The sequence below is a fragment of the Phaseolus vulgaris genome, unplaced genomic scaffold (genome assembly GCF_000499845.2).
Source record: "Phaseolus vulgaris cultivar G19833 unplaced genomic scaffold, P. vulgaris v2.0 scaffold_15, whole genome shotgun sequence".
In the NCBI taxonomy this organism is placed as follows: domain Eukaryota; kingdom Viridiplantae; phylum Streptophyta; class Magnoliopsida; order Fabales; family Fabaceae; genus Phaseolus; species Phaseolus vulgaris.
In genome coordinates, this window is record NW_027174084.1 from 364,698 (window position 1) to 380,803 (window position 16,106).

Consider the following 16,106-nt stretch of genomic DNA (forward strand, 5'->3'; position numbering starts at 1 on the left):
AGTCCAGCCGAGTTCGGTGAGTCGCTCTTCAAGTTCAGTGTATGAACGAATGACCTGGTTGCTCGGGAGATAGACCAAAACTCTTGGTCTGGCACCGGGTGCGGTGGCTGTACCAGGATGTTTGGGATCTTTCTGCTCGAAGGATTCCTTTGTAGGGTTTGATATGAGCCTGGCCACTCCGTTCTTGTCGAATACCCACACACCAGACATTGTCACTCTCTCTTTCTCTCTGTTCTACTTTCTAAGCAATAACACTCTCTTGCTGTATGTAACACGTGAACACCTTCTTCTTTGAATGGTTTCACTCCAAGAACCACAATCATACATATATATATACACATACACAACACCTTATAGGAGAGTTGCACTTTCAATTTAACCTATTTTTACCCTATTATCTTCATTTTAAATACTTACTAAAATAAAATAAAATAAATAAAGACTACCATTAAAACTCTTTCTCTCCTCTCCTCTTTCTTTTCCTAAATGGGCACTGTAGTCTGGAACAGAAACATTATTAAATAAATTATTATTATTTTAGTCCCAGTTTTTAAAATACACAATCTTTTATATTATTATTTTTCCATTTATTCTTTAATTATGTATTAATGCTTTTTAATATTTGATTAATACATTTAGTAGTAGTATTGAATCTTTTATTTAAAGTGATTGGTATTATGTAGTGTTGTTCTGATCCAAATATTAAAAGGTACTTTATGCATGTTTAATGGGATGATTTATACTATATTAGTTTATTATCTTATATGTAATCAAATAAAAATGAGAAAAATAATACTTTCAATGAGTGTGAATGGATATTTATATTTTAAAAACTTTGTAATTTCTTATCATGTATTGTAGATTGTGGCATAACATAAAATTGAATTAACAGTGATTTGATAAGGTTTGTTAATTTGGGTTGTAATGTATTTAATATTATGATTTTTTAATGTGTAAAAAGTAAAGAGTAATTTTTTCTATGATAGACTAAAATGAAAATATAAAAAACAACTTTGAAATTGTCTTTGTTAAATGGATCTTGGTCCTAGATTACAAGCATCTTTTAAGTTGGGTTTGGACTTCCATATATGAGAATCATTAGGGTTTTTTTAAATAAATTATGATACTAGCAGACAACTAAATTCTATTTGGTAGATGAAAATACTTTAAAAAATTGTTTTGAAAATTATAATTTTTATAAATAAAGAAATTATATTTCATAATTTTTTTTAGAAATAGTTAAAAATGGGACACAACCTCCTCTTCCCATCACAAGGATGGAAATTTTTCTTAAGTAAAATTCAGAAATCTAATTTACATTTCTCTTAATTTCTCAAGCTGTTTTATTTGAAGAAAATAAGGTTAATGAAAGTGTGTGAATATAAACATTGAGACAATTAATTTTCCATTAAAATAAATTAAGATTTGTTGAATAATTAATGAGTTTCACCTGTTGTATTTAATAGGAGATTTAATTTGAAGAAGCATGATGAGAGAGCATGAAGATGAAGCAGTTAAAGGTCGCTTTAGTGACAAAATGTATCAGGAGTCTATTGTCATAAATGGAAAGATATTGATTTTCAAACTGTATTTTTTGTCACTATTATTATTAGCTGCTCAAGTGGGCATGCTCATGCTGAATCAAACTGTTCACTTTTTTTGTTCTATTACTAGCATTTTGGGATCAGACACACATTTATTTACTCACTACAAAACTCATACTTCTCAATTTTGTTTTTTTTCATGTTTCTTTGTAATGCAATTAAACTAAGTTATGTCTTCACACTACTTTTTATTTATTTATGAAAATTAATTCAGGACTTTTACATCAACACTTTTTAAAATAATTTACTTACTTTATTATTTGACTATTCTTATATTATCTAACTAATTCAATCACACTTCTGTACTTTTTAAAATCAGATTTAAATAGAAGTACAAAATGAATATTATGCATCACAATAATAATTCTTTATTCATTTTTGTTATTTGATTTGATTAGTTAAATTTAATTCAATTTACCATCTACCATTTATTTGTTGTTTGATAATTGTCTTGGTAGCACTTACCTTTTAAGGCATAATTTTCTGTTTTTTATATACATTTGCAAGACATCAGTGTATGTTCTTTATATTCATCAATTGTTTATATATTTTTATTATAATATGTATATGTATATATATTTTTCAAATTTAATCACTTTTTTATAATTATCTTCCGCATATAAAATTTCAATCCATAGACAAGACAAAGGATTATTTTAATAAAATGAAACAAGGAAATATATAAAAAAAACAATATATCTCTCCTATCAAGTGCTCACACTTGTGAAACACCAATATAATTAAACATATATATTTTAGATGTAATTTTATTATATTTGTATGATTCTCTTCTAAAACTTTTTTTTAATTGTTCTACAATCTATTCTCAACATTCTCGTTATAAAAAAAGCTTAAAAGAATAACTAAGAAAGACTTGTATCCTTTAGATCACAACTTTTTTTTATCACGATTTCTTTTTTGTGTGATTGTCTTCATTCTATATTTTTATCTTCTTTTCTAAGTTTTATCATATAGTCATGTACTTATTTTTTAAATTTTTTCATTAACTTGTTTATGATATTTTTGTCTTAATTGTGAGAAAGTTAAGTGTTAAATTAGGATTATCACATTTAATTTAGATGAATCAATATATAAGAAGATTTACAAACCTAAAATCTTAAGTTTTTTAATCTGAGGTGATGTCAAATCTCTTATATATAGGTTGACTCATGATTCGAGAGTTGTTACTATCCAAATATTTCAGTTGTGTACTGACTCTCTCTGATATGTCCACTTGAAAAAATCAACAATTGGTGTCAGAAATTTGTGAGAAGTGTTATACGAGTAAGAGACTTGTGGGTGAAACACTTGGATGTTGAGGGGAGAGTTTGCAATGTGTGCATAACTCACACTTAAAGGGGGAGATTGTGAAGAATTTAAGTAAGAAGTCAATAGTTCCACATTAAGTGGGGATGAGCAAAATGAAACAATATATAAAGAGAAAGACCCACAAACCTAATGTTTTAAGGTTTTAGGTTGAATGTGATGTTAAATATCTTATAGATGGGTTGACTCATGACTTAATAAGATGACGTGACCAATATTTTTGTCTTCTTGTCTCCAACTTACTAATCAACTCGCTCATTTCATCTTCATTATACTCCAATTTGCTCTTTCTTTCTCCAATGGCAAGTTGATCAACGAGTTAAAGGAGATTCGACAAGGAAGGTGTGAGTTGATTGGCGAGTTGGTGACAAGAAGACAAAAGTAATAGTTATATCATGTCGTTAATGGTAAAATAAAATGGTATGTTACTTAGACAAAATTAAAAAATATTTTGAGCACTCAATAAAATAAAAATTTCTAATAGAGACTCAATTGAAAATATTCAAATTTATAAGGAGTTAAAACTTAATTAATTCATAAAACAATTATATCAAACTATTTTTACTCATTCATATATATATATATTGCAAATGTTCATTTATGTGGTTTAGTTGCTTTAATTTCACTATCCTTCTTTGGTTGGTTAAGGAAAGAAAACTACAATTACAAACTAAGTTTACACATTTGTTTTAATCTACATTTTATTTTGTGAAATTCAAGTAATTGCATGTTTAACATATCTTCTTCAACATATCTAGCCGTTAGGTTTTACTTTTATTTTGATTGCAATATTGTATGTTTTAGATTTAAAAAATAATTTAATTATTATAGTTGTTTTGCTTTTACCTTGTTTATGATTATCTAGCTAAAACTATTAATTTTATTTACAAATGTTTGGTTGATGTGAAAAAACAACATTGTATTTAAAATAACTTTACATAGTATATTAGTTATGTAACCGACCTAGAATAGAATGCAAGGTTTTTTTTTTTATCTTACTCAATGCTAAAAAAATCAATTATGTCATTTCTCCAGGAATGTAAAATAGTACTTTTTTTATATATCACATGTATCTTTGTCGATTATGAAAGTGACTATTTGACCAAAATAACCAACGTGAAAAAGATCTTTTTGCATTAATAGTATGTAGAAGAAAACCATCAAAATAAACATATTTAAAGACATTATATAGTACAAAGTCTCAACTTTAGATAATAATACACTAATTGTTTGCACGCTATACTAGATAAGGTCTACGTCTCGATAATACACTACTGATCTCTATACAATATTTTGTATAAGTTTTATATTAGACAAAACAACATCTACATTAGGTGATGTATATTCTACATAGAGTAAAATACTTAGTGATTATAAATGTTATTTCATATTATTCTTCAAAGATTCATACATTATCCTCTAAAATTTATATAAAAAAAGTTTATTCTGAAAAAGGCATAACACATTCTTGGATAAATAACCACCCATTTGTGTGTTCTATCATAAAAACATCAAAAACGTCAATCGTAATGTAAAGTTATAGATAATGTACAAACTAAAGATGAATAAGTGAACAACATTAGATTGTCAAAGAATCAATATTGGTGAAGTACATTAAATTTCATTTAATGCACAATGCTAGTCTTGTATGTTCTCACGAGAAAGTATACAGTAACCACTCTTAAAAATCACTCTTAATATCGCATACAAAAAGTTAATCAACCAATCCTCAACTTACTATTACATAACCCAACAAAGTGCATATTAGAATGTCTATGATTCACATTTTATAGAGGAGTTTGTCTTAACTAACTACTATCTTATTACATAAATCTTCAACTTTCCACGACAAAAAGAAAAGAGAACAAAAGAAAAATGATAACATGGAAGGACTTGTACACACCAAACACCCTTTTGAATTACATTCCTAAGTGACAAATGACGATGACGATGATTAAATAACTCCTGTGGGTTTTGTGGACTCTCTTCGAAAATATTTTTTCAAGGGATATCTAGCGTCGCATTATAGTGTTATTATTTGTGGTTTTGGCATAAAGTTGGCGTTCCAAACATAGTACTTTCCTACAATCATTGCATTTATAATAATTAGCACCAAGTACTAAATCACCATGCATGAAGCATGGCAAATCAATCTGAACTAACTCTAGGTTAATAAATAAGGGCATCCCTTAATATAACGTATGTAAATCTCATATCAAAATCACAAGTTACAAATACATTATGAGTTGAACAATATTTTCTTTTGTGAAAGCGAGGACATTTGATTGTGGGACCTTCACACATACATGAGTGTCATATGTGGCTTCTAAACAATCCTAAAGGATAGCAAAATCACAATGTAGTTAAAAATCATGTCATACATCATGTATGTGAAGTAACACTTTAGTTTGTCACTGTTACCTTAAAGTATGGGTATAATAGGTGACACCTCGCTCTCGGGTGGTTGAATTAAAAATTCTCCCTTCGACGTCAAAGTTGCATTATTAAGAGATTGTTTTCCATACTTGTGAAAAAGGAATGAAACACTTTGATTCTTTACAGTGTGCAATGATGTGTAAAAATTCAGCAGCTTATTCCTCAACTGTTAATCAAAATATACCTTTATTAACCCAATTCCTCATAATCGCTGACATAAGTTAATGAATGCTTTTGTTCTTATGCGAATAATGTCATAACATTGTTCAATATGCACCAAACATATGATAACTTCTATCGATGTCACTCTTTTTTGGGTACAATATCTATGATATTATTTGTCGTACCACTTGACAGACATGATATATTCAATTCACAAGTAATAGTGCAAATAATCATTCTTTGTTATTCCGTATATTTTTGTAATATTGTTGTAAGTGTGGAGTTAAATTGAAGTTTACAATAACAAGATTATTGTCCATGTCTCCCTATAAAAAATGTCTTTCATGTGTCATGTCAAATGTCTTTCACAAATATATTCATAATATTTAATATTTTGTAATTAAGTAAATTTAGCTATAACAATTTCATTTAAATATAAATATGCAAATGATTAGTATAATATTTAATATTTTTCAATTAAATATTTTTTATCAAATTATTGAACATTATTGTACGTAATTATATATAATTAATTTAATAATTATAAAATCTTATGATTAATGGATCACTACATAATTATCTTGTAACAGAGTGAGAAAGTCTCCATATATTATATATTTACAATGTAAATACACAAAAGAATAAGAAAATTAATTTTTTATCATATCTTTATATATAATTTTTTTTTATATTTTTCATATTTTTTTACTTTTTTTTATATATAATTCTCTTATGTGTATGTTATAGGAATTTGAATTCACTTTTTCTTTATCATACGGTGCCTAATTTTAGGCACATTCACTGTGATTTATATTTTGCATTTATTAATTTATTGCAAATTGCACATGCTTTTCTTTTCTAGCAAATGTTAACTTTTTATGGATAATGGGGTTTGGCATCCAAGAATTGGTTATGGGTCACATAGAACACGTTTTTTCTATAAATGATGCACACTAATCACATATGAATAGAAATTATATTATATTGGGCTTACCAAAATAATGAAACACAGAAATACTAAACTTCAACCTAATTGAATATGGGAGGAAGGAGATTTGTAAGAATCAAAATTTGATTACATGTGCTTGAAATAACACTTTGTGTGCACTTTTTTGTCTTCCACTAGTGATGCATGGCTGGGTTAGATATCTGAGATTTAGATTGGTTGATGCAATATGAATATTATTATGGTAAGTTGAAAAATATAGTATCATATTACTTAAGATTTAAGTTAGAACAATTTAAATATATTTTTTTTAATTTGATGTTTTTAAAAAATAAAACTACAATAAAATTTAAAAACTCCAAAATAAATAAATATAATGATTGATGCTTTTGTTTCTATTCCTTGTAATGAAATTACCATTCTCTCCGTAATTTATTGCCTGCGAAATACTTTTTTTTATTATGTTTCTAACATTCCTATTTTAATTGTTTTTAATCTTTTACTATTATGAAATTGACCGTTTAAGAAATTATCAACACTTCACATTAATGTAATTAAAATTTTTATTTGTTTCAAAATTACCCAATCTTTGATTATAAGAAGAAATGAGAGAAAATAAAAATAAAAAAGAGCAATTTTTTTAAATATTAACTTTAAGGTTTAATATTTTAGTTATGGTAAAATTATAATTGAATAAATATTAATAAAATTTCAATAATAGTACAATAACATTAAGTAAATATAATATCATAATTCACTATATTAAAATTATAAATAAAATACCCTTTTATTATAAGTTTGTAACATTAAATAAACATAATGATTAGAATCAATTATATCATGTACTAAAATTATAATTAAACATAGGAATACTAATTAATATATTTACATATATAATCTATAATAAAAAAATATAAATTAATATCATACAAAAAAAAAGTTGTAAATTAATAGTGTAAATGGGTAAATTAACGTTTTCTAAAAGTATCATAATAATTGATAAAATAGTTTATAGGTCTCGTCTACTGTATATTTGAAGTAGTTTATGGTATTCACTTATCAGTCTTTTCAACTACAACTCAGAGATTAAAAATTACTGTAAAATGGAGCGTAGTTGAAAAAGAACACCCAATCGGAGTGCATGCGCTTTTCCTGCAACTACTCAGAACGGAAAACCGCTTTCTCCCTCTCACAACCTCTCCTCTCTAGCTTCCATTTTCAACTACAAACCCTAACATTTCTGTGCTTGTGGTCGAGCCAAGGGTAACAATGTTTCCGCCTCTACTGTGTTGTCGATTAATGATTTCTTAATTTTTTTCTACTCTGCAAAATTTTGTTTGTCATGAAAGGGTTAAGGGTTTCATCGTCCATTTCTGCAATTCTATTCTAACATCGTTTCTTGATTTTCTCATCTGGTCTTCAGGTTTGATCCACGTCAGAGTTCGTCACTCCTCCGTTGCCAAACACTATTGCGATTCTTCCTGCCCAAGGTATTGCATTCTAGGCTTTCGTCTTGCTCAGAAAATTCTGCTAGTTTAGTTTTAAGCTTCGTGAACGAGTGAGAATAGAAAAACAGAGTGACATGTGTTATTCGTACTCTGCGAGTTGGCCACCTGCAACATGGGAAATATATTGATGAATAGACAAACTCAAAATTTCGTTCAGGAAAATAATCGCCTTGCCTTTTTTCTATTGTATGTTTTTTTTTTATACATATGGTGTTGATTTTAATTTTAATCTTCTCTTGTGTTGTGTAGGTTATAAGATGTGTGGGTGGACTTATTTTCAGAATAAGCTATTATTTGTTTTTTTAAGTTTAATAGGCACCAAGCTTGCGGTTAATCTTAAATTTCTCATTTGCAGATGTCCGGTAAACCAGGACGAGTCCGGGAGTCTGACTTCGACTACTATGAACGCGAGTATTATAAAGATTTGAAGGATGGTTATTATAAACTCGAAATCTCCAAGGCATCATATAGGTGTCCCTTTTGCCGGGACAATGATTACTCGTTGAGTGAACTTTTGAAGCATGCAGTGAGATTTGAAAGGTACTCACGGACCATGAGGATTAAAGAGTTAGCCAAGCACTCTGCCCTTCAATTATACATTGAAAGATATATTGGTGTCAATAATAGATCTGAAAAAGTTGCCCATGATAGGCCAAAGAATGCTGATAGACCAAAGAAAGCCGTCATTGATAGACCAAAGAATGCTGATAGACCAAAGAATGCTGATAGACCAAAGAATGCCGTCATTGATAGACCAAAGAATGCTGATAGACCAGAGAATGCTGTCATTGATAGACCACAAAACGTTGTGCATGATAAATTAAGAAATGTTGTCAATGATAGACAACTAAACATTGCCAGCAATAGACTTGGAAATGTCAATGATATATCTGAAAATGTTTCCAAAGAACAGATATTTGTCTGGCCTTGGATTGGTGTTGTTGGAAACATTGCCACTGAATTTAAAAACGGAAAGCGTATTGGTGATAGTGGTGCCAATCTAAGGGATGAGTTTACTCGGAAAGGATTTCATCCCACGAAAGTTCAGCCATTATGGAACCGTTATGGACATTCAGGCTATGCGATTGTAGAGTTCACCAAAGACTGGGAGGGTTTCACCAATGCAATGAACTTTGAAAGAAGTTTTGAGGCAGAACACTGTGGTAAGAGAGATTACTACATTTCGCGAAACCGAGGGAATAAACTGTATGGATGGGTCGCCCGTGATGATGACTACCTCTCCAAGACTATAATCGGTGATTACCTTCAGAAGAATGGAGATTTGCAATCTGTTTCTGGAAAACAGGCAGAGGAGAAAAGGAAAACTTCACTGCTTTACTCTGATTTAGCTAATACCTTGAAAGTGAAAAATGAGAAATTGGAACGAGTATGCAGCGAATATGATGATGTTAATGTGTCCCTGAACAGCGTTATGAATGAGAAAGAAGTAATGATTGAATCATATAATAATGGTACGTTGAAGTTTGAAGTGAATTGTTTGCATTCCTATTTTTTGCTTCTGCTTTTTTCCTCATAGCTTATTTGTTGTTTCTGTGTTGAAAGGTGAAACAATCTGGTTGTGATCATATCTATACTTTCCAGATAGCCTACTTTTTGTTTTACTTTGAAGTGAAAATTTTCTAATCTTTCTCGGTATCTTCGTGTTTCACTGTTCAATTAGAAATGAAAAAAATGCAGCAAGAAACCCGAAAAGTTTGGGAGAAAATTTATGTGGCCCATGAAAAGGCCGGATTGGATCTGCGTGCTCAGGGGAAAATATTAGAGGACCGTGAGAAGGAACTTCAGAGATGTGAGAAGGATCTTCAGAGATGTCAAGTGCAAAATGAGAATGAGAGAAAAAAACTTTACCTTGAAAAGAAAAACGTAATCATTTTTGGCTGCTTAAAAATTATGGATATTGCCATTTTTTTATGTGAAGTGCAAATAATGCTGCATTTATTTAAATAATTCGAAGAGTGATTAATTTATCGCAGAATGGTATGGCAATGATGGAGCAAAAAAAGGCGGATGAGAGAGTATTGCATTTGGCAGAAGAACACAAGGCACTGATTGCATGTCCTTCTTTGTCCAGTGATTAATTTAATTCCTTTGTATGTATCCAAATAAAGTTTTGACAGAGTCATTTTTGTGTTTTAAATGCAGAAAGAAAAGGAGAAAATGCATAAAAAAATTCTTGAACTACAAAAAAAACTTGATGCCAAACAAACATTGGAATTGGACATTCAACAGTTGAAGGGATCTCTTCAAGTAAAGAAACACATAGGAGAGGGTGACGAGGAGAAAAAAAAATTGGATGCAATTAAAGTGGAGCTTGAAAATAAGGAAGAGGAGTTAGAAGGACTCGAAGATCTTCTACAAACTCTTGTTGTCAAAGAACGTAAAACCAATGACGAGTTGCAAGATGCTCGCAAGCAGTTAATACATGTATGTGTATTTTTCTAAGCTTAAATGTATTGTTTGATGTTATTTCAACTTTAGTCATTTGATTAAAAGGTCTCTTCCAATTAATCATTTTAGTCACTGGGAGGGAGGGCTTTTATTTGTCTAGGTAAAATTGTGAACAAAAGTTAGGTTTGTCTTGATTTTTTTAATTGACATACAACTGGTTGTATATTAATCGCAGCATACTGTTCATGTTTAGCCGTCTACCTATTATCAATGTCATCATAGTCTAATAATTTGTATCATTTTCAGAATATGATATTGGTGATTAGCTGCAATAACTTGAACTCATCTGTTATCTATGTTGCACAAGCTACACATACCGTGCTTTAACCTTTATCTCAATACTTCAGAATTGCAGTTTTGCAATGGTATCATCTTCTTTGAATCATGTGGTTGCTTACTGGCCCTTTGTCAAATGGCTATGTATTTGTTGGTGTCTACTGGATATGATTGAAATCCGTGTTTAACATTTTTGAAAAAAAATGGCAGAATTAGGTCAAATCCATTGTCTATAAAACTGCTATGATGCTTAAGCTTGTAGCAAATATGTTCTATAGTTCGGCTAGTTTGTTGTGTTACTTATTGCTACAGTTGTCTTTCTGTTTGTATTTTTCTGTATGTAGTATAATTTCCTTGTTCACAGTGGCTGGGGAAGACAAACAGTTACCGGGCTATTATTTGTGTTAAAAGAATGGGTGAGCTTGATGGAAAGCCCTTTGTGAGAGCAGCCAGGAGAAAGTTTTCTGCTGATGAAGCGGATGTCAGAGCAGTGGAGTTGTGCTCACAGTTCGAGGCTTATCTTAGAGATCCAAGCTGGTTTCCATTTAAAGTTTTAACAGATAAGGAAGGAGAAAAGGCCAAGGTACACTGATTTCCAGAATTACTTGTTCAAATTGAAGCCATCTTTTTTTATCCCTAGAACTGTTCATGTGGTCATTTTAATTGCGAAAACTACCTGATTTCCTTATTAGCCTAGCTAGAAGTACTTTAAAATTTCATTGCATCATTTCATAATAGCTAAAACTGTGGGGAAAAGGTTTGATACCTTCGTTCATTGTTTTTCGTCTAGTAAATAATGATTGGATTATTTACATATAATTACTATTCATAATTACAAATATCCTATTGTTTGATTTGTTTGTAGTCTATCTTAGGAATAGTATTAAATAGAATTGAAGTGAACCAATATCAATTATTGATCTGTCTGGCTTATTTTTAAGAGAACAAAATCATAAAATTAAGGTGACATATTTCCTTCTTCACATCCACCCTCAAATTGATGTGTCTGGTCAAAGAACATTAATTTGCTAACAAGAAACTTATGTCGTGGGTGAGGAATAGCCTTGGTGAGATTATTCGCACTGAAACTAAGTATTGATGTGAGAGATTGATATAATATGGTTCTCACAATTCTCGTGAATAAAGTGACAATCTACTTTAATATGCTTGATTCATTCATGGAACATTGGATTTGCAAGCCTAAAGAGGCGTTGGATCTACTTGAGGAAATCCAAGTTCAGCCAAAAGACCACAAAGCCAAATTACTTTAGAACAAGTAGTAGACATGACACAATACGCTGATTAAGTAGATAATTTGGTGATTCGTGCTTGCTTTCTTATTTTTTTGTGAGATCAACAAGTTGTTAAGAAACATGCACCAACCAATAATCCACTGTCGAGTATCAGAACTCCTAGCCCCATCAACATCACTATAAGCAATCAATTCAAAAGTTGTCTCAATGGGAAAGAAGAAATCGCTTCAAGAGGTTTCTTTCAAGTAGTGAATTATACAAAGTATTACCTGCTGAACAACAAACGATATGTCTGGTCGTGTAAAAGTCAAACAATTAAGACTACCCATAAGTTGTTGATATATTAAAGGTTTTGACAAAGGACCACCTTCACCATAGTGATATTTGACATTAACTTCAAGAGGAGTATTCGTTGGATTAGCTGATTGGAGGCCAACCATAGAGATTAAAATTGTGGTATATTTATGCTAATGGAGAAATGTACCTTTAGAGGTAGAATGAATCTCAAGGCCAATAAAATAATGCTAGTGACCTAGGTCTTTCATATGAAATCTGGTTTGTATTTATTGTTAAAGTTCTTGGATGAATGCCTGATCTATGCCAATGATAATTATATCATGAACATGAAGTAGAAGCACAATGCTTGTAGGTATGTGATAGATGAATAAAGAGGAGTCATATTGACAATGAGTAAAGGAGAACTCACAAAGAGGAGAACGAGACCTGCCAAACATGCTTTGGGAGCTTGTTTCGGACCATATAAGGATCATTTGAGCTTGCACACACTAATGAGAAGCACAAACGTTGAGGAGGAGTCATGTAAATATCTTTAGTTAGGTCACCATGTAGAAAGACATTTTTTACATCCATTTGATGAAGAGACCATCCATTAGTGGTAGACAAAGAAAGGATAGTTCTAGTAGTTGTCATTTTGGCAACGGGTGTAAATGTTGTTGCAGGGTGTATCGGTTGTCTCGTGGGTGAGTCAAGTCACATTTGAATCGTGACACTTAGGAAGCTACACTCTTTAGTAGAAAGAGTTGCTTTAACTATTACCTATAACTTTTGGCCTAGTGATAAATGTTCGATCCAACAATTGGTATTAAAGCTAAGGTCACGAGTTTTATTTCCAATGAGATAATTGTTGAGACGGAGATTGTTACAAGTTTCATTGATTGCTCTATGGCGGAGGCTAGATGGGTGAAATCACAATCAAAGAGTTCGATTCCTAAGAGGGCAATTGCTTGAATGAGAGATTATTGCAAGGTGTATCAAATGTCTTGTGACAGATTTTGTGGGTTAAGTTACAATCGAATCGTGGTGTTTAGACTGCTATGCTCATAACTAGAAAGTGTTGTTTCTTGATTATTACCTATAGCTTTTGGCTTAGTAGTAAGTGCTCGATCTAACAAATGTCTCGTCTTAATCAATTTTGTACTTTTGCTTGTTACCTAAGGCAACTAATTGAGCCTTGTAATGAAGAGAACCATTAGAATTTAGTTTCACAAAATACACCCATTTACAAACTATGGGTTTTATATTAGGAGGTCAAGAGACAATATCCATGTGAAATTTTCTTGAAGGGCCTGAAGTTCATCATTCATTGCTTTTACCCAGTGTACGTCTTCAACAACATGTGAGTAACAAGTACGAATACATGTGTTAGAGAGAGAAATAGTCAAGGAAGTATGGGAGGAATCAAACCTGTATGGTGAATATTTATTATGTGCTTGAGACATTCTACTAGATTGTTGTGGTGCGACTAACATTAGGTTGTATAACACCATTATTGGTGCATCATGGTTAGGAGGACAAATCTTGTCACTGGTACCCAATGAAATGCTTGTTCCGTCCTTTTTCGATTTTCATGGGGGACGAGGGGAAAGTCAGAGATATGATGACTGTATTGTTTGCAATAATGACAACTTCTTACTCTAGTTACAAGCGATGCCCAAACTGTTTGCAGGAAAAATATTGGACTTGTCACAAATCTAGTCCTTTGTCTTTACTTTGGGCAACATATGCTATTGTCATGGATTCTAGAAGGACAACATCATGAGAAATGAATCCTTGGGTAAGTCTCATAAGTTCACCAATGCATGCATCCAAAGAACGAACAAGATTCCTATTAAGCAAAGCGCCGGAATAAAGTTGGAGAAATTGATCTCCCTCAGCCTAAAGTTGGAGAATGACAACATATAATATGGTAGATTGATCTGTGCACAAATTCAAAAAGAGCCGGAATAATGCTCTTGAATGGACAAATTACTTTCCAGGCCATCTAGTTGACCCCATAATTCTTTTCTTTTGATGTACATTTTGAATTGAAATTCCCCAGTTGTATAATTCTTCCCATTGAATCACATTGTTTTTAACTAAAGTTGTCATGATGATCGAGTAGCACGGTTACAACAAAACAAGGAAAACTATGAATAAGTAATGTGAAAATGAAACAAACTTGGTTGAAGAACTGTGAGCGAGAACAGAAATACACGGACACAAGCAAAACTGCAAGCACAGACAAAAACAATGACTGAACAAAAATCACGATCAAGAACCACGAGTGAGAATGGAAACTACAAGAACAGACACAAAACCGACGTGAGCGGGATCCATGAATCACTATTGAGAATAGGGACTATGAGCACAAACAGAAACTGCCACGCTAATGAGAACCATGAATCAAGATCGAGATCAAGGATCGCGAGCACAAACAGAAACCGCAACGTGGACGAGAATCTCAAATCATGAATGAGAATAGAAACTACAAACAGAAACCGCAGCGTGAACAGGAAACCACAAATCAAGTGTTGAGAATAGGTCACAACGAGAAACCGTGAGCCTCACTGAAAATGTGGAAAAAGGAGTGAGCAAACTAGCAAACAATTCTGGATTTGAACCTTATACAATGTCAAAAAAAAGGAGGTTTGATACCTTTGTTCATTGCTATTCGTTCTATAAGTAATGATCGGGAACATTTACATATAATTGCTAGTTATAATTGCTGATATTATATTGTAGCTTATTTTTGAAATATCTTTGTATACGATTGAAGAGGACAAATCAAGTCATGATTTGTCTAACTTATTCGTAAGGGAACAAAACAGTATAATTAACAAGATAAAATATTTACTAATTTAAAAAAAAATGGTATGATGTAGATATTGTACAAAGATCAATTGGCAGGGTAAGGTGCCACTCATGTTTTTGTGCTCATGCTTGGCACTTTTTTTTTCTGATGCTCGAACATGGAACACGATCTAACATATGTTGGATATATTATGCAGGAAATTTTAGATGAAGAAGATGAAAAACTGAAAACCTTAAAGGAGGAGTTTGGTGATGAGGTGTATCGAGCTGTGACTACAGCTCTGCTGGAGTTGAATGAGTACAATCCTAGTGGTAGATACCCAATACCCGAGATATGGAATTCAAAGGAAGGAAGGAGGGCTTCGTTAAAGGAGGGTGTTTTATATTTATTCAGGCAATTGAAATTAAAGCGAAAGAGGTAGGATCCCATGCTGAACTTCAATTCTAGGTTCTTTCTATTGTCGTCGAGGTTCATGTCGTGACGTGACAAAACAGGATTTAGTTACAGTGACAAATTAGTATAATACTGATATCATACTAAATACCCTTTTCCTCTTGAAATCGGGTTTCTATTTTTAGTTCAGCCCATTTTAGTTAAGAATTTATTTGAAATCTTATCAGACCTTGGTTGAAAGTGAAGCTGCACATTATATTGTTTAAATTTGAGAATTTATGTTGTTATTCATGTGGTGCTTCTAATTTGATAGTTTATTATCTTGTTAATTCAAAAATTAAAAATGGTGAAAATATAACCATGCATATCATGTGTTGTGATTTCAATCAAAGGTGTACGTAGTTTAGCATTACAATACAAATGAGTCCCAATACGTTGACAAGTATTTTATTTCATGTAACTATTCTATAATTCTTTATTAACTAATTTAATTTATATCTTAATTGAATGTTTTTACTATTAAACTTGTTTGTTATTTATTTTTTTAGAAGTTGTTAATAAGTTAAATTGTAATACTCAATTAAAATAAAAGTTAAATCATTTGATAAAAAGTTAATAAAAACAGTTCTAAGTGATTGTAAG

At 31.2% G+C, this 16,106-nt stretch overlaps 1 protein-coding gene across 1 annotated transcript; it reads left to right on the top strand.

Annotated features, from left to right (window-relative positions):
• The first annotated feature begins 7,514 nt into the window (after window positions 1-7,514).
• Window positions 7,515-15,755, top strand: LOC137817063 (factor of DNA methylation 4-like). Its single transcript, XM_068620288.1, has 8 exons — window positions 7,515-7,737; window positions 7,898-7,964; window positions 8,338-9,454; window positions 9,664-9,866; window positions 9,977-10,045; window positions 10,146-10,427; window positions 11,092-11,310; window positions 15,268-15,755. Exons 1-8 carry the CDS (start codon window positions 7,616-7,618, stop codon window positions 15,490-15,492), a joined length of 2,304 nt encoding a protein of 767 aa, XP_068476389.1. The 5' UTR covers window positions 7,515-7,615; the 3' UTR covers window positions 15,493-15,755.
• The last annotated feature ends 351 nt before the right edge of the window (window positions 15,756-16,106 follow it).